Here is a 20,405-nt window from a genome sequence, read left to right as displayed (position 1 = left end):
TTAAGTTTATTAAATTTTCTACACTCTCTATTAATTACTACTGTTGATGTGCTTTGCAAGTATTTCCTTGAAATCTTGAAGATTCTACTGTATCTGCGGCACTGCTCCCCCTGGTTAGAGCCTACTATATTCCTGCCCTTGGAAGAGTAGATGGACAGCAAGGTGGTAAGATAGCTAGTATGGACTTGACTGGCTTCCTTGAGCCATCTTTGGTGGTGTTTACGCAGAGGTCAACTATAATAGTTGCCTTTGTGGAACAGCCTGACAAAAGACTGAATTCTGCATATTTACTTTGGTCATTTGAATGAAGTTTTTGGGGGTCACAAATTTGTATTTTTCCAGATTTATCAAGAATTATGCAGAAGAGATGCCAAGAGTTCTTGGCTTTAAGACCTAGAACTCTGTCTCTTGCAGCAAACTATAAATATTTTTTTATTTTTTTAAGTTGATATTCAGCACAACAGCTGTGAGGTACTGCATAAAGATAAGACTGACTTTCATGCAGTCCTATTATGCGGTGGCCTTGGCCAGTTAAGTGCTGAACATTGGCATTTAACTGTCCAAGTGCTGACTCCACCCCTCCCCCCCCCCCCCCCCCCCCCCGGATAACTGGTCTTGCAATAAGCACTTTTTCATTAGCACTGCCACAAACAAGCAATTTAAACTGCCAGGAACCACTTTGGGCCCATTAATTTGCTTTGAATATTGATCCCTACAATTTTATATACTGACCACAGTAGAAACCAGTGATTCCCAACCTCATCCTGAAGGAACACTTAACTGGTCTGGTTTTCTGACCACCTATAAAGAATATGCATGAAATAGATTTGAATACATTGGATACTCCATGTGTACAAATCTACCTCATATCTTGTTATTTGTGGTTATCCAGGAAACTGCGCAAGTTTGGATTTGGTTGGGAACTACCTGTAAAAGCTAACCTCTACACATCTATATGGCCCAAAAGATACAGCTTTTCTTAATCTCTTTTGCATGCGGAAAATAAACAAATACATTACTCGTTCCATCTATAGACTATCTCTTCAGCATAATTCTTTCCATCCTTCATTGTTCATTTCATTCTGTTCTCTATTCAGTCACCCATTTTTTTATTCTCTCAATTGCTTCTTTCATTCATTCATTCATTCATTCATTCATTCATTCATTCATTCATTCAATCATTCATTCATCTTGTCTTTCACTTGCTCTTCTCTTTCAAGTTTTTTTTCTCTTGCCCAGCCCTCATTCTTTTTCTTTCTTCCTTTTTTTTTTTTAAAGTAAAGCATAATTGTTAAAATATTCCTAGCTGCTTAAGCATTTCAAATAGTCCCACTTCCTGGTGGATGTAGCTTACTATAATGTCTATAATGGCCAGCAGGCACGAGTCCAAACATAATGGATCTGTTGAGGGCTTAAAACTGCAGAGCACACTAAGAAGTGCTGAATCTGCAACTCTGTTGTGCCCCCAGTTTTGTCAAGGTCCAACAATTACTGGTACTAATTGCGTGCTCCTTTGCAAGTCCAAGATTCACATAACAACCATACACATGAATAATAAGCAGCCTTTGAGACTCTAAAGGCTTGGGATTTTAATAAAACACTAATCATTAAAGAGTTTGTTTGTTTGTTTGTTTGTTTTAAACCATTTTGCAACTAGACAGTAAAGTGAACAGCTATTCAGGGTAGCTGGAGAATAAAAATATTTGCTATTCAAAATTAGAGCACAGGCTTCAAGGGAAGCTGCATATTGGCAAAAATGGCAAAATAGGCATTTAATAAGACAGTTTAGACTAGAGCCACCTTGTTCCAAATTACAAAAGGCAGTAGCTACTAGTGCCTCTATTCATGAGCCTCTATTGTCTCTTTATACAATGAAGACATCAGTCCTCAATAGAAAAAAGGTGGGGAAACCACATGGAGGACAATCTAAGTGCAAGAATCCAAAAACACTTTTATCAGCACACTTGTCTTGTTTACTTGCACTTTGGAAAGCTTTTTTCCCCAGTTCCATGGAAATCAAAAGGTAAAGCCCTAGCATCGTGAAGCCAATGAAGTACAGCAGCATCAGAGTCTCAGACTACTATCAGGCTAATTTTCGAAAGAGACGGACGTCCAAAATGTGACAAGTCAGCATTTGGACGTTTATCTTACAGAAACGTCCAAATCAGTATTATCGAAACCTTTTTTTGGATGTCTTTCTCTGGTCCGTCAGAAGGACGTCGAAATCTCAAGGGGGCGTGCCAGGGGCGTGTTCAAGGCGGGACTTGGGCGTTCCTAAGACTTGGATGTCTTTCAGCCATAATGGAACAAAGCAAAAACGTCCTGGACTAAGACATTTTGAGCTAGACCTGTTTTTATTATAAATAAGGCACAAAAAGGTGCCCCAAATGACCAGATGACCACTGGAGGGAATCAGGGATGACCTCCCCTTACTCCCCCAGTGGTCACTAACCCCCTCCCACCCCCCAAAGATGTGATGAAGAGCATTACTTGCCATCCTCTGTGCCACCCTCAGATGTTATACTCAGGTCCATCAGAATAGCATGCAGGTCCCTGGATTAGTCTAGTAGTGGGTGCAGTACACTGCAAACAGGTGGACCCAGCCTCCTACTTCTCCCTACCTGTTACAATTAAGAAGAAAACTGCGAGCCCTCCAAAACTCACCAGAAACCCACTGTACCCACATATAGGTGCCCCCTTCAGCCGTAAGGGCTATGGTAGTGGTGTACAGTTGGGGGTAGGGGGTTTTGGGGGGCTCACCAGACAAAGTAAGGGAGTAATGGTCAGATGTGTGCCCATGAGCATTTTATGAAGTCCACTGCAGGGCCCCCTAGGGTGCCCTACTGCTGTCCTGGATATCAGGGGGACCAGTCTACTAAAAATGCTGGCTCCTCCTACATCTCAATGGCTTGATTTTGGATGTTTTACACTTAAACGCTTTTTTTCAAAAATGGCCAAAAAACAAAGATGTCCAAATCACAGGACGTCCATAGTATTTTCGAACGCAAAAGATAGACGTCCATCTTTTTCGAAAATGACCTTCTTTCCTGTTTGGAATTTGACGTCTTTGTAAAACGTCCAAATTCTGATTTAGACATTCCTTTCGAAAATGCCCCTCCATGTCATCTCAAGTTTCAGAGCAGAACTTAAATTCTTTTACAGGGTGGGCTAACTGTTTCTTATATGCCATTAGATACTGGTGGAAACAGTTTGAGGAACTGTTGGTTCCCTATCTCTGGCATGATATCCACTTCCAATGTACTTAGTGTCATTCGATTAGAAGGTAAATGAAGGCCCATCTATTTGAAAAGGTATTTTACTTATGTATAGAGCAGCATTGTTATTATCTTTTTAAATATTTGTATCAGTGTACAGAGGAGCACTATTAGGAAAGAGTAAACAAGTTATTGTCCTAAGTATTTATTTTGTGTAGGTCTGGCTTTTGGCTAGTAATTAAGTCATGTTCTATTTAATATTAATTTTTGCTCTTATTTGATTTGTATTATTTTAATGTCTTGATTTGTTATTTTATTTAATTTGTATTATTCTGTTATTTTAACTTTGATTATATATGTTTTTAGTTGTAACTCACTTAGGGGCCCTTTTACAAAGGTATGCCAAAAAGTGGCCTGTGGTAGTGTGGGTGCATGTATTGGGCACGCGCTGGACTATTTCTGCACCACGTCTATAAAAAGGTTTTTTGTGGGGAGGTGGCCGGGAAATGGATGTGCAGCAAAATTAAAACCAACATGTGTCTATTTATGGCCTGACCTCTTAATGCCACCCATTGACTTAGTGGTAAGGGCTCGTACGTTAATCGTGCAGTAACCATCCAGCACGCAACAACTGCCGAATACCACTGGGAACAACCCCGTGGTAGACAATAGAAAATTATTTTCTACCATGTGTTTTGGGCGCACACCAAACTTGGAATTACCGCCAGGCACATGTGCTTGCCAGGTGGTAATGCCAATTGATGTGTGCTGGATGTGCGTAAGCCCTTACGCACCTTTGTAAAAGGGCCCCTTTGAATGTTGAGATAATGATGGCTATAAATTTGTAAATAAATAAATATGTGTATACATACATGCATATATGTTGGATATGCACCTAAAAAATGCACTTCTATAACTACACATATCTTTGATTGCATGTAATTTCCAGGTGGGCATACACACAGAGTCTGGCCTGGATGGGGATGCAAAGTTTTTTTTTTTTTTTGTTACATTTGTACCCCGCGCTTTCCCACTCATGGCAGGCTCAATGTGGTAGGCAATGGAGGGTTAAGTGACTTGCCCAGAGTCACAAGGAGCTGCCTGTGCTGGGAATCGAAATCAGTTCCTCAGTTCCCCAGGACCAAAGTCCACCACCCTAACCACTAGGCCACTCCTCCACTTCATTACTTATAGAGTATTATATCCAGTGGCGTTCCTAGGGGGGCTGACACCCGGGGCGGATCGCCGATGCGCCCCCCCCCCCCCCCCGGGTGCAGCGCCTCCTCCCGGATGCAGCGTGACCCCCCGGCGAAAGGACCCCCCCCCCCCCGCGAAAGAACCCCTCCCCAGCTGCACGCTGCTGGGTGGGTGCCGCACACGCCTGTCCTTCGTTCATTCCATGCTCCCTCTGCCCCAGAACAGGAAGTAACCTGTGCACCCGGGGCGGACCACCCCCCCCCCCCCCCCCCCACTTGGTACGCCACTGATTATATCTCAGGCACACACACTTAGGAGGGAAGTTATCAATGTGAGCTACTGTTAAAACATGTTATTTTACTGTTAATCCCAGTTATTAGTAACTAGGTCTTGTTGCATAAAAGGGACCTGTGCTAAAAAAACACAAATTAGAGATACAATAACACCTCTTAACGATAGCCCACACTGACAACTTTCCCCCTTAAGAGTTTCAGTCTCTGGTAGCCAGAGCTGATATTATGATGTCATAATGCCTCATCCACCAATGCCTAAGAGCCAACTTCATCAGTGATGTCACAATGGCTTGATTGTCCTATTCTTGGCTCAATTTTACTACATATAGCAGTGATTTCGATTTCTAGAAACATTTCTATTTTCTTTTATTCAAGTGGGAAGTCATCAATGTGGGTTACTGTTAGGACATGTTATTTTACTGTTAGCCCAGTTATTAGTAACTAGGTTGCATAAAATGGGACCTGTGCTAAAATAGCACAAGTTAGGGGTAAAATAATATGTCTTAATGGTATCCTATGTTGATTACTTCTTTCCTTAATCCAGCTCTATGGCTAGTATAAGAGCGCACACCTAAGTGCATACATGTCGAGTATGCACCTATACATGTAGAAATTTGATAGCATGTAGTTTCCAGGTGGGTGTACACAGAAAACTTGGGCTGGAGAGAGTCAGGAATGCAAAGTTACATGCATAACTTATAGAATATTATAAGTTATACCTGTATCTCCGGCACTGAGGCAAACACACTTATTCCAGCTCTATGGCTACTTGAGCTCATGCCTAAGCTCATACATGCATATTGTGAAGGACCTGGGAAAGGAGCCAGGCAGGTACACCTCCGGGGCCGGGGTCCAACTACAAGTCCCTGGTGCCTAGGAGAAAAGGAGTCACTCCCCTCTGGAGGTATAAGGATCTCCAGAGGCTAGGGGAGGAAGAAGACTACCGGTCCCAGGAGCCCCAGCAAACCACGAGAGAAAAGGAAGGGAGGAGGAAAGGAAACTACGTCCCAGGATGCAGAGGGAGAAGAGAGGGAATGGTTAATGAGAAATAATCAGGGGAGAGAGGAACAGGTGGGGAAGATAAAAGGAGAGGAATTAATGGACTGGGAGGGGGTAAGAGAAGAAGGAGAGGAGAGGCCAGTGGAGGAGCCAGGGGAAAATGAACCCATGGATCTGACTGCACTGGCAGAGGTACAAGGGAAGAAGCTAAAAGGCTTGATAGCCAGCCTGGTCTCAAGGCTGAGAGAGGGTGGTGGCAGAATTAAGCAGCTGTTCCAATCACCAAAAGGAGGGAGATCGAGGGAAGGTAGGAACTTTCCCCAGCAGTAAGGGCTGAGCCTGAGGTGGGCAGTCCTTTACCCCAAGACTGGGCTTGGAACTGTGATATGAACAATACCTTGCTGGGTTGAACTGTGACCTGAACAGTACTTTGCTGGGCCTGAACTGTGACCTGAACAGTACTTTGCTGGGCCTGAACTGTGATATGAATAGTACTTTGCTGGGGTTTGAACTATGATGTGAACTGCCCTTCTCTGGGATAGGGGAAGGTCTGGTGTCCCTACGGAGAAGCCAAGAAAGACCCTTTTTTTTTTTGGAAGTGATGTACCTTGCCTTGTCCATACAAAGGTGAATAAACCCAAATTTGAAGTACATTTGTGTTTGTGGTTGTCTGGAGGCCCGGAGGGGTTACGGGGAACTCATGGACAGCTCTGGGAATTACTCCCCCAGGGATAGAAGCCCCGTTGGAGGACCCTGGGACCGCAGGGTGACAATATTTACCCAGTTACGCTAGCATTCTATATAGGACAGTAGGTGCCTGATTTCCTTTATAGAATATGCACCAGTCAGGCTCCCTCTGGGCACCTATATATATTTGCACAGCTGTGCGGAAATTGTGATTATCAGGTGTGAGCTACATGATCTGACCAGAAGATGCATGTTGTCGCAAAATTTCTGCACCTACCTCTGACCACAATTTGGAAGCATCTCCTCACATCAGTTCTCTTATTGTTAAGGGAGGGGACTCATTTAGAAAGACTCTTGACTGGGTGTCAAAATCAGAACACTGGCAGTCTCCAAGTGGTAGCCACAGACAGTGGTTAATAGCACTATACAGGGGGGCTCATGTATTCACATCATAAGTGAACACCACACCTGTGCTACAGATGCACTCAGCAGCCATAGAAGTCAGATCTGTGGGTGCTTCAACACCCCCAATACTGAACAAATTCCTTGACTGTATCCCGGAAGAGATGATTTCAACAACCCCAATAATTTTGAAAAGTTGGCTCCTATGCCAGTAGCTGTATGCCACTGTCTGCTACTGTATTAGAGAGCCATATGCAATGCGTTCATGCACTCACTCTCACAAAGTGATACTGTACAACTGTATCACATACACAACAGCAGAAGCAGGAAGGAGATTGCTGTCATATCCAGTGGTAACATCAGGCACGGCTCACAGCAGTGCGACAAATTCATAAAACCTCTGTCAGTGCAGATCTGTGATCACTGACCATAGTGGCCCACATTACACCAGGTCACAGAGATAGCAATTATATATCCCATACGTTTCCTCAGTATGTACTGGACAAGAATGCAGACCTGTGTGACTGTCCAATTACCTTCCCTATAGAGAAATATTATATTTTATACAAAATAATGCTTTGTATAAATTGCACATTTCTAGTCCTAAGATGTACTGTGCACTGTTTTTTCCTCGGTTTTTGAATTCTATCCCAAACCTCATCCATCCATCCACATACAGGCTTTAATGTGTCCTAGGTGTAAACATACAGAGAAAGAAACTCATAAGCATATGAATTATTAAATATGAAAGCAGAGAGGGAGAAGAAGGAAATTATTCTAAAACTATCCAGTCAATATTCAGCCAGTGGCGATCAGCATTTTTAAAAAAAAACATTGACTATTGCCAGTTAAATTAGCCCAGATATTCAATGCCAGGCCATATGTGAGCACTGGCATTGAATATCTGGGCCTGACTGGACCACTAGTGGCTGTCAAAACTTATGCGGATCTTGGATGATATTCAACCAGAGCCCACATAAGATACTTACACAAGACCTGGCTGAATATCAGTCAGGACCCACATAGGTTTCATCTACATATCCCACAGCATCTCTGGACCCCCTTCCCACCCCTCTATGCAGCTCTGCTTCCTCTCCTACCCCAATGCATGTCTGGACCCCCTCATACCCCTCAGCCCCAAGCCCCAGGTGGCCCCCTCAAACCCACTCCCTCCTGCCCCTCTCAGTTTGTCCTTGACAATGGCCACCATGACTTTAGAGATATGGTGGGGGGAGGAAGATTCAGAGCTGCATCGGGGGAGGGGGGAGGGGAGCAGAGCTTTAGCCCCACTAAGAGCTATGCAGGTGCTGGCCAATAAGCTTAGATGTGTCTTTCTGCTAGTTTTTTCCATTCCCTTCTCCCCATCAATTCAGATTTCAGCAGTCCAGTTTTTTTCTATACCAGCCACACCTTCGCAATATCCCCTTGCCAAGCCCCCTTGATTTTAACTGGATATAATGGATGTCCATAGGAATCTATTAAACCCGTGAATGAACACTGGATTTTCCGGATTTTTCAGATTCCCCTCCCTGTATTACACTTTGCTTCTTCCAAGGAGTCCCGCGTACACGGCTGCTGTCATTCTACAGAGAGCCCCGCCGACGTATCCTTGCCTTCTCTACTGGGTCACACCCATAATTACGTACCATTCCTGTCCTGTGGGGTGGGATCAGCTGATAAACACAGTTGACGTCAGCGCTGAGGAAACTGCCCTGCCCACATACACCAGCAGGCAGAAAAAAAAAGGACTCCTTTTTTTTAAGGTTGTCCGTAAAATCTGGATATATCCGAGAAATCCGTTTTTTTACTCAGGCCCTACTTGATTGACTTAAAATATTTCTATTCCTATACCTCTCCTCATATCTTTCAGTATTTTGCCGAACTGCACTGGTTTCCATGCATTTGGGGAAAATGAGACCTGCAAAGAATGATTACATTCGGAAGGCAGCTGTGAAATTCTCTTTCCTACTGTACTTTGAACATGTTTTTAATTTTCTGCTTATTGACTTCAACTTCAAATTAAAGTCCTTTCCTTCAAAGGCACTTGGCAGCCAAGAAATCTTTAAAGGCTTTAATGTAGTATCTTTAATTGGAACAACATCAAAATTAGATATAAATGTTGCACAAGAGATTTTGAGACAATGAAGAAAGGATGTAGGCTGTCCTCAAAGTACCTCTTATCTGTATTTATGTGCATTTGGTTCCCTACTATATACACAGTCACTCTGAGTCCCTTTTACCAAATAGCAGTAAAAAAAATGGCCTTACGCAGGTCTTTCCTGAGCGCTAAGGCCATTTTTACCTCTGGGGCAAAATGGCTAAATTTTCTATTTTTTGTGTTAATGGCCACACTCTAATTTTCAAGCAAACAGTCCACTAAGGTGGAGGAACAATAAAATCCCTCAAGAAACACTAAGGATAAAGAGACAGTGGGAAGTGGGCAATGGCTCTTCTAGACAAACCAAAATAACTCCAAAAGTTCAAAAAAGGAGCATTTATTGATAAAGACTCGACACAGTACTGTGTTTCGTCAATAAAGCCTGTATCAGGAGTCTTTCTGCTGTGGAATAAAACTTTCCAATGAATCAAGCTGCCAAAATAGTGTATGTGGTCTTTAAAATGACCTTTCTGTGGACGAGATCCAAGATGGCCGCAAGCTGTTAGGTTGCTGCGACTCACGCTCCTAAAAAAAAGAAATGCCGAAACGAAGAGGGAGACTAGCGGGTAGGGCTTCCCAGCTAACTCCTTCATTACCTGGTCCGATGGATCGATATTTGAGATCGCAGGGAGTTCACCGCGACGGCGGTTCGCTTCCAGAGGTGCGCACCGGTGAAACGGAGACTTCGGCGCTCTCTGGCTTTGAAGTAACTCTCAGCCCCGCTGAACGCACTCCCCCTCCCCAGCCGATTGGCGCCAGCTCTTTCCTCCTGGATTCGACGGGGTCCACTCCCGCAGAGGTCAGGGGCCCAGAAGATCGCCGAATCGAAGCCTCCCTTACTACAGAGGTGGGACTGGAGAGCAGTTTGCCCGTGGAAACGTCGCAAACTGAGGGGAGAGGAGCAGAGGGGCAGAGTGAGGACCAAGACCAGCCTGTAAGGTTTGAACTTCCTAAAGAATTTATGATTAGACCAAAAGATGTGACATTAGAAGCTTTGTGGGACCTGGTTTCCAACCTAGGACAAGTTTTCCTTAAGCAGATAAATGATGTCTAGCCTAAAGTTAAATCTCTGGAAAGTAATCTGGTGGTACAAGAGGAACAGATTAAAGATTTGAATGGGAAACTTGTTAACTTGGATCAGAGAATAATGAAGCTTGAAACGGTACAACCTAGTATGATGAAAGATCTGACGAGTCTTAGAGACAAAATGGAAACCTTTGATAATTACACTAAAAATCACAACCTAAGATTTGTCAACTTTCCTAGACTTCAAAATGTTGCTCCTATGGATATGTTGAACGCTATATGCATGAAAATTTACTAATTCCTGAACAGAACTTACCACCAATGACTATGGTTTACTATATCCCTGGGAAAGGAACCTCTCAACCCGAAGCTCCGATAAATGTCTCTCTCTTGCTTGAGACTTCTGATACCGAATTAGCAACTGCAGCTACATTGGTGGCTACATTTGCACTATTACCAGACAAGAATTGGATCTTTCATCTGTTTTTCCGAAATAAAGATAAACCCTTTTTGGGTTTAAAAGTTTTACTCTTTCCTGATGTCTCCAAGGAGACACGACGACGAAGGAAACAATTCCTGCTCCTTAGGCCTGAAGTTTTACACTTGGGGGGTACCTTCTTTTTAAGATACCCCTGCAAGTGTATAATAAGGTTTAAGGAAAACAAATATGTATTTACAGAGCCGTCTCATGTATCTTCACTCATAACCTCAGTGAAAATGGATAAGCATTAATTATAAGTGTTTGCTCTACTTAACAGTATTTGTATAATTTCTTTTTTCTGATTAACTTTAGATAATTTGTCTCCAGTATTTTCCTGAAATCTTGGATCACATGTATGGACTTGAGTATAGTTTTCCTGTTAATGTGAAGCTTAAGCTTCGCTTTTTTTTCCTGTTTGTTTTATTATTTTTACATAATTTGTAGATTATTAGATACTTTTCCTGAACAAGAGGATTGTCTTGTAAAATATTGGATAATATTAATAAATACATAAATTTAAAAAAAATGACCTTTCTGTGAAACTTCTGTAGAAGCAGAATTCTGGTGTAATTCACCAATATTTTGAGAGCACTGCAGTGTTATGTTTCTACAGAAGATTCCGTGGATCCATTCCTTCTAAACAAGATTCCTTTGTGTTTATCCCACGTATGTTTGAATTCCATTGCCATTTTCATCTCCACCACCTCCTGCGGGAGGGCATTTCACGTATCCACCACCTTCGCTATGAAAAAATACTTCCTGGCATTACTCCTGAATCTGCCCCCCTTCAACCTCAATTTATGTCCTCTAGTTCTACCGCCTTCCCGTCTCCGGAAAAGGTTTGTTTGCGGATTAATACCTTTCAAATATTTGAATGTCTGTATCATGTCACTCCTGTTTCTCCTTTCCTCCAAGGTATACACGTTCAGGTCGGCAAGTCTCTCCTCGTAAGGTTTGCAACGCAAATCCCATACCATTTTTGTAACTTTTCTTTGCACCACTTCCAGTCTTTTTACATCTTTAGCAAGCCTCCAAAACTGAACACATGTGGCTATTAAAGCAGATTGTCACGTGACCCCTTACTGCCACCAACTATTTGAGAAATACCTTAAAGCCCCTCTGTTTCAGCTATTTTTCACAGATGATAATAATTAATTTAAACCTCTAACTGTACAATTATTCAATTTCTCAGTTTCATTATAATTATTGTACATGGATGACTATAAATTGTTACCTTTTTGTGTCTAGCATTAGTTTCCATATTACATACTGTAATTAAGCAATCCTTATTTTGTTATTAGTACTTAATGTAAACTATCCTGCATCATTTTTGTACTATTACAATAACTTGTTAGCCACATTGAATATGATCTATTGGGATAATGTGGGATATAAATGAAATAAATAAATAAATGTAGACAGTAAGGGCTCACATGCTAAGCACACGCTAATCAGTCAGTGTGCAGCAATGTAGTTGTGTTAACCGATTAGCGCAGAACACACCCACTCTCTTCCCCCAGACACGCCCCCTGTGCCAAAAAATACATGTTACTGCTGACCACAGCTTTGTAAAAGGGCCCCTATAAGATTTATTACTTATTATAATATCTTTTTAAAATATGGTTTATAGCCGTCTTTACTGGCCTATTGATAGATAGACAGGGTAAATACGATAATAATTTCTGGGTTTTTTTAATGCTGATGTCACCTGCCAATCATCTAATGGTGCCAATGAAGCTATTTTAAAACATTGCATCGTTTAATACTACTTTGTAGTTTCATCTCAAAAACCATTAGGCATGTGGTCGCGTTGTACTTTGCAGGTATGTTTACAGTCTTTAATAAGTGCTTATATCTATCTGAGAAATTAAGGTTTTATTCTGTGTCACAATCTGTAATCATAAGTATAATTCCACAATGGTACTGTTACCACTACTTTAGAATCTTATCTTTGTATTTTCATTTTGCTGCCGTATGCATATAATGGCATATTTAGAAAGAGATTATTGTTAGATTCTCACCAGACAACATAATAAAAAGGTTGTTCAATATGCAATAAAGATTTTTAAAATAGAAGCACAGAGCTCTCTTTTCGGTTTTTTGTGCACGCATATTTTTGTGGTGCACCTGCCTTTCTTGGTTTGTAACAGTTCCAGCCAGAGGAAGGCATGAGAACGGTGTTCAATAGAGCAGTGATGCCCAACATTCTGTAAGAATGTCCAAAACTTGACATGTTCCTTTGAGACATTGCAGCTCATCAGTAACATTAATGTACTTTCCTGAGCTTGAATTTCAAATTTTCATCTGCATTACCCACTTTCCACCTAACTATCTCCATCAATGATGCAACCTGTCAGTCATTTCCATGGTCTGTGTTACATCACAAACACCAGACTGTGACATCACTAACAAAAGATTATTGGAACAAATCCAATCCTGAAGAAAAATGTTTCTTACCATAGCAAGAGGTACAATTCCTGCAAACGCTGTCTGGCTCACAAAGATCTCCGAGACCACAAGCTCGCTTGAAGAGTCTTCTTCAGGATATTCTACCCGCCATGTAATTTGCTGTGCTCCTGCCAGCCCACTGCTGTTCCTAATTTCAAAGTCCATCTGTAGGATCTCTGAAAGAGAGCCATTTGTTCTGAAAATAATACACACAAAAAAACAAACAAACATTAAATTGCAATTTGAAAAGAAACATCAGCAAAATGTCAAGAAGTAAATCACATTTTTTGTCTGTGCAAAAACATTTTGCATAAGCTGGCAGCTCTCATGAATCTAATACAACCATAAATCATGGAAATCTATACCACAGTGGATCCAATTTATTAGAGGAAAGTTGGCAGTTTATCTATTACTTTGGTTTCTCATTAGGGTCAAACGTCAGATTTATGTAGTGTTGGGTGAACGTGGAATAGATAACTTCTATATCCACCTAGCACAGGTATTGCTAAACGAGTTATTTAAGTCTCATTAGCATTCTGGTTTTTCATTGTTACAAATATGCAGCTACAGATCTAGAGAAACATCCTAGTCACTATTTTAATCCAAACTAAGTTTCACTTTATCATATCTTTATCGCTTTAAAATTGACTCATGCAAAGCAGCAGAAAGAGAGAAAACAAAAGCCTTCCCCAAATGTATTGAATAATGCTCTTCTTCACTTTAATGAATCATTTTGTGATATCATTATGTTTTGCCACCTTGAAATAAATGTGTAGAAGAGGAAAGGATGGATAGTGAATACAGTACAATTATGGCCCTATTCAGGAATGAGTTATGACTCTTTTAAACTCCATTTTCATGTAAATTGCACAGAAAGAAATGGTAGATGTGGCTCTTCCATGTAATTCACAGAGCACAAAGATGAAATTTGTCTACATGGGTACAGAAGACAACAGATGGCTTCTTTTAGAAAGGTCTAGAAAGAGGGCAGAATCGGAGGAGGGAAGCTACAGAAGCAGTACAAAAACAAATTATAACCATCTATTTTTATGTTCTTTCAAAAACTGTTGTTTGTCTAAGTTAATTAAGCCTATTTTGAAGAGAACATAAGAATAGCCATGCTGAGTCAGACCAATGGTCCATCAAGCCCAGTATCCTGATTCCAGCAGTGGCCAAGCCAGATCACAAGAACCTGGCAGAAACCCAATTAGTAGCAGCATTCCATGCTACCAATCCCAGGGCAAGCTTCCCCCGTGTCCATCTCAATAACAAACTATAGACTTTTCCTCCAGGAACTTACCTGGGATAAGCAGCATAAAATCTGTTTTACTCTTGGGATGTTGCCAGGTACTTATGGATTGGCCACTGTTGGAAACAGGGTACTTGGCTTGATGGATCTTTGGTCTGTCTCAATATGGCGATGCTTGTATTCTTATGAGCCTTCTATAAATTATTACTGCAGTTTGGCACACACAAACCTAAAGGTCTGTTTCCTAAACTAGATTTCCTAAACAAATTTAGACAGCATACGCCTTACTCTATCCCTTCCAGTCTTGAACTTCATGACCTCTTTCTCTGTACTGCCATAGTGATAACAAAGAAAACAAGGAGCTCCATATTCTCAAACAGACTGACCAAATAAATTATTCAGCTAAGTTCATATGCATAACTATTTGTTTACATATTAAGATTTAGCTCACACCTTTTTCAGAAGTAGCTCAGGGTGATTTATATTCAGGTAAACTAGGTATTTCCATGTCCCTAGAGAGTTTACAATCTAAGTTTTTTTTATTTTCCAGCACAGGAGGTGTGTCTGGGGGAAGCGATTAGCGCAGGCGCCCTTAACACCTATAGGCGGCGGTAAGGGCTCCTGCGGCAATGGCCACGTACTAATGGGGAAAGTAGCATGTGATCATTACAAAAATTTACTGCCATGTTAAAAGTGGCCATAGCACGCAGGAAACCCATGAGCTGACAGCAGTACCGGCCACTTTTTAGCACAGTTTAGTAAAAAGATTTGTCACAGGATTAAGATACAGTAAATTAATTTTGCCTTGATGAATGAAATTAATCGCACAAGTCAAAACTGACAAAAAATGGACTGTAAGTTTTGGAAAAGTGCCTCTTTTTAGGAACCCTGATGATCAGCAGAAGCCTGTCTGCCCCCAGCACCCAGTTCTGATGCTTAAAAAACATTTATTATTTTTTTAGCACGGGGGGTTTACCTGGTGGTAATCGGGCAGCCCTGTGCACTGCCCAGTTACCACCAGGTTAGCACGGGAGCACCTACCGTCTCCTAAATGTGTGGCGGTAAGTGATCCCCTGGGAAATGGCCACACGGCAAGTGGTTCACTTACCACACGACCATTTCCATTTGTTAAAAAAAAAGCCTTTTACCTGCTGCAGTAAAAGGGGGCCTCGGAACACATCAAATCCATACACCAACGCTACCGCAGGGCCCCTTTTACTGCAGCTTTGTAAAAGGGGCCCTAAATCTTCTTTGATAACATATATGTTTCTCAAAGTGTTTAATGTATGAAGCTGCCCTTCTGGCTAGGGCTGCTGGATAGCTGTTGGTTACCAGGCTTGAGGGACCCAGCAGACTGAGGTTTTTGACTCTATTGTTTTTCTATCGTAATTTGTATTTCCCTTTTTCTCTGTGTTTTTTATTGTAATTGTACACCACTGTGATGGTTTTGCCTTAAGCAGTTAATCAAATAAATGGAATGGTGAACCCTGAACCTTGAAAGTGAGGGTATACTAATCTAATCTAATCTTAGACATTTTTAATCCACTTAACCTATGAAAGGCTCAAGGCAGATCACAATATCTCTATATAATACGCACCTCCAACGTTCTAATGAAGCCACACTTTCCCAACGGTCTAAAGTGAGGTGGCTGAGACCGCTTTTGCTCCATGACTGTCTGCCCCACCCACGCGTCAAATGTGATGACGTCGAGGGCGGAGCAATGACACTCATGGAGCAAAAGCAGTCAGTGCCACCGCCCCCCCCCCCCAGCGCATCACCCAAGCCCCTCCCCTGCCAATCCACGAGCCCCTGCCTAAGAAACAACTCTGACTGCCCCCTCCCCGCAACGGCGCTTCACAAAGCCCCTACTCCCCCCTCCCGGCGCATCACTGAACAACCTCCACCCGGCGCATCACCAAGCCACTATCCCCACCCCCATCTAAAACAACAACCGCATCGCCACCCGCAGCCGCAAATACTGTCCGGCCGCTGCTGCTTCTCCTGTTCAGCAGCAGCCGGTACAGAAGGAAAAAAACCCTTAAGCCTAAAACGCACCTCCGTAGACAGCCATCACACATTGACTGACATCTCTGCAGCCACTCCTCCTCTACTCTCTACATCACTGCCCCTGGAGGAAGACCCCGGAGGAGCGCAGCGACGTCAGAGGGGAGAGGAGGAACAGCTGCAGACACGACAGCCAATGTGAGATGGCTGTCTACGGAGGTGCGTTTTACTTGCTCCGGACCGTGAGGGAGGCCACCACCCGAGGATACAGAGGTGAGGGAGGGGCACCCTCCGTGTGTAAAGCACGACAACAACATGGCCAATAATTAAAGTAACTGTGCAGGTGGAGGCAGAGGCCGTGCAGCAACAGCAGCACCACAGTTCTTGGTAGGGGCTAAAGCAACTCAGTGCAGGAAACAACCTGAGGAGAGCAGCAGCAACAGCAGTCAGGAGGGGGGGGGGGGGGGGAGGGGAAGGAGCGGTGGCACCCTGGGGGGGCGGGGAGGGAGGGTGAGCGGCTGTAACTTCGGGAGGGGCGTGGTGGCAGGGGTGGGGCCTGAGACCACGGAGGCGGAAGGGGTCCTGATGCCAGAGGGGAGGGGCTCCTCAGACCACAGGGGAGGGGGAGGAAGAGAGGCGGACTGGCAAGGGGAGAGGACAGATAGGAAGAGGTGGCAAGAGGGGGAGGGGCCAGGAACTCAGATGCAGGGGGGAAGGGGGGACCCTAACACCACACAAGGGGGAAGGGGGGTCCCTAACACCAGAGAGGGGGGAAGGGGGTCCCTAACACCACAGACAGGGGGGGGAAGGGGGGTCCTAAGACCACAGACTGGGGGGGGTCCTCAGAGCACAGAGAGCGGGGGTCCTCACACCACAGAGAGGGGGGGAAGAGGGGTCCTCACACCACAGGGTAGGGGGTCCTCAGACCTGAGAGGGGGGAGAGCGGAGGACACTCACTGTCTCACACACGCACTCGCACACACTCATTCTCACATAAACACACTCTCACAGACACACTTGCACCCACTCTCAGTGTCTCACACACACACACTTGCACGTTCACTCTCTCTCTCACACACACTCACTGTCACAGCCACTCTCTCAAACATACACACTCCGCCAAAAACCTTGCTAGCGCCCATTTCCTTTCAGACAGAAACGGGCCTTTTTTACTAGTGTAAAATAAAAATGGACAAGCCCAATGAATTACAATCAAATATTTAAGTTTAACCCAAAAACTCTTCTCCTATTTCAGTTCAAGAATCCCTCAAATATTGGGAATATAAAATAGTTTTAACTGCCTTCCTAAAATCAGAACAGAAGCTAATATTTCTAATTTCTTTAGGTAATTTATTCCCTAACTCTAGATCTCTACCTATAATAGATCTGGTAGTGACCTTACGATATACTGCAGCCATTCTATACAATATTTTAAAAACAAACATCAAAAGTTCAAAATAAATTCTCGTCTGAATTGGCAACCAGTGTAATCTAATCAAACAGGGGATGGCATGGTCCAAAGAACTATTGCACTTAAATGTGGGGTCCCAGTTTTAGAATTATCCCAGATGTGACTTGCCCGAGATCACAAGGAGCACTAACAGGATATCAACTGGATTTTTCTGGTTAAGTACATGCTATACTGGGACAGACCAAAGGTCCATCAAGCCCAGCATCCTGTTTCCAATGGTGGCCAATCCAGGTCACAAATCCCTGGCAAGATGCCAAAAAAGTACAAAACATTTTATGCTGCTTTTCTCAGAAATAGTGGATTCTCCCCAAGTCCAATATTTATTTATTTATTTATTGCATTTATATCCCACATTTTCCCACCTCTTTGCAGGCTCAATGTGGCTTACAATACATCATTAGTGGTGGAAATATATTAGAAAATAGACATTTAGTGTTACAGAAGGATCTTGGGTAACATGATAATGGGTCTATGGACTTTTCCTTTAGGAAGCCATCCAAACCTTTTTTAAACTCTGCTAGGCTAACTGCCTTTACCACATTTTCTGGCAATGAATTACATGTTGAGTGAGGAAAACTTTTCTCCGATTTGTTTTAAATGTATTACTTTGTAGCTTCATCGCATGCCCCCTAGTCCTAGTATTTTTGGAAACCGTAAACAGACACTGCACGTCTACCCATTCCACTCCACTTATTATTTTATAGACCTCTATCATATCTCCCCTCAGCCGTCTTTTCTCCAAGCTGAAGAGCCTCAGCCACTTTAGCCTTTCCTCATAGGGAAGTCGTCCCATTCCCTTTATCATTTTCATCGTCCTTCTCTGCACCTTTTCTAATTCCACTATATCTTTTTTGAGATATAAATGTTCTACCCTCTAGGCTACTCTCCACTAGATATCAAGTGCCACTTTTGCACTTTTAAAAAAAGAAATTTGGAAAAACTTTAATTAGCAACTTCTAGTTTTCCTACTGACTTTGACTGGATCGCTATAAAACGATGGAGCACATGAACAATCTTAAGCATCCCGACTTCAGATATAATTACCTTGTTCTAGGACATTTGTCCCCACCAAAAATATCTGATATATTAACTCACTCAGGAGTCTTTTTATTAAGCCGCGGCAAACTGTGGCCTGCGGTAGTGTTAGCGTGTGTTTTTGTCATGCACCGGGCCACTTTTTACCACGTCTGGGAAAAGGGCTTTTTTTCAATGGGTCAAGAAAAGGGCCTACGGTAAAATTGAAACCAGCGTGTGCCTAGTAATGGCCTGAGCACTTAATGCCACCCATTGATCTAGTGGTAAGGGTTCATGCGCTACACGCACACTGATCGGTCAGCGCATGCCAACTGCCAAGTAATGCCGGAAACACCGCATGCTATAGGAAATAAAAAAATTATTTGTCACGGCACTATGGGTGTATGCCAAATCTGAAATTACTGCCAGGGGGCACGCTAGCCTGGGAGTAGTCTCATTTTGGTGCACTCTGCACATGCGTACAGCGTACCAAGCCTTTGTAAAAGGATCTCTCAGTAATGTCACATGACCTTTCTGCTTTGTTTCTGCATCCAGTGACTGAAGGACAAACTTTCAGTTATTGCACAAGCTGTGCATTTATTGAATTATGTTTACTAATAGCGCAGCCTATGGGAAGCCAGAGGTTAGGACACTATTTGGACACCACTTGTAAGGCTGTATTTCACCAGATGGTCTGTAAATGACTCCTTCAGGTCACATGACCCCAAGTTCAGCTAGGAAGTTGTTTTGAAATCATAAAATATCTTCCTGATATTTAAATCAGGGGCGTAGCCAGACTTCGGTGGGAGAGGGGGTCCAGAGCCTGAGGTGAGGGGGCACATTTTAGCCCCCCCCCCCCTGGCACCGACGACCCCCCCCACCATTGCCGACCCCGTTGCTGCCACCACCACCAACTTTGCCCTCCCTGCCGATGACCCTCTCGACCCCCCTCCCGCCGCCAACCCGCCGTCGCCTACCTTTGCTGGTGGGTGACCCCAACCCCCAGCCGAGGTCCTCTTCTTCTCGCAAAAGGCTTCCTTGGCTGGCAGGGGTTGGGGTCCCCCGCCAGCAAAGGCAGGCGACAGCAACGGCAGGTTGGCGGCGGGAGGGGGGTGGAGAGGGCCGTCGGCAGGGAGGTCCAGAGCCAAATCTACGGGGGCCCAGCCCCCCCAGGCCCCACGTAGCTAAGCCACTGATTTAAACATCATGCTCAGCATTACATTTAAACTCCAACTGTGGCTTTTAAGGTAATACCCAGATATTCAGCACCACCTGCTACCCAGATATCGGGCATAGAATGGCTGCCAGAAATTAACCAGATACCACCGATATGCAGCGCTGAATATCAGACTACTACAGCAGTAGCCCGAGAGTGCCAAGGCAATCAGAGACGATTTTCAGTGGCATGCCACGGAAATTCTGGGTATGATCCTAGTAAGCAACAATTATCCAGGTAAGAACCACTACTACCTAGTTAAAGAGTTACTGCCGCCTTTCTGTGCATCAAATCCGGGCTACAGCAGGAGCCCATCGGTAGTTCTCACCCCCATCATGCACCATTTCCAGCGCTACAAAAATATTTTGTATTTTTGTAGCACTGGGGCTTACCCGGCGGTAATTGGAGAGCGCCATATGCTGCCCAGTTACCACCAGGTTAGCGCAGGAGCCCTTACCGTCACCTAAATAGGTGGCAGTAATGGATCCCCCCAGAAATGGCTGTGCCAATCCCTGTAATTAGCACGTGGTCATTACCTTTTTTT

The 20,405-nt window shown here is 43.5% G+C and overlaps 1 protein-coding gene across 1 annotated transcript in view; it reads right to left on the bottom strand.

Annotated features, from left to right (window-relative positions):
• The window catches only part of TMEM132B (transmembrane protein 132B), a 495,209-nt gene that overhangs the window by 208,879 nt on the left and 265,925 nt on the right, over positions 1-20,405 (bottom strand). Inside the window, exon 4 of the mRNA XM_030218391.1 lies at positions 12,916-13,102. Within this exon, the coding sequence (XP_030074251.1) occupies positions 12,916-13,102 (187 nt within the window). The remainder of the gene's footprint in view (positions 1-12,915; positions 13,103-20,405) is intronic.

This window comes from Microcaecilia unicolor, chromosome 11, assembly GCF_901765095.1.
Source record: "Microcaecilia unicolor chromosome 11, aMicUni1.1, whole genome shotgun sequence".
Taxonomy (NCBI): Eukaryota; Metazoa; Chordata; class Amphibia; order Gymnophiona; family Siphonopidae; genus Microcaecilia; species Microcaecilia unicolor.
This window is presented reverse-complemented; position numbering and strand designations above follow the sequence as displayed.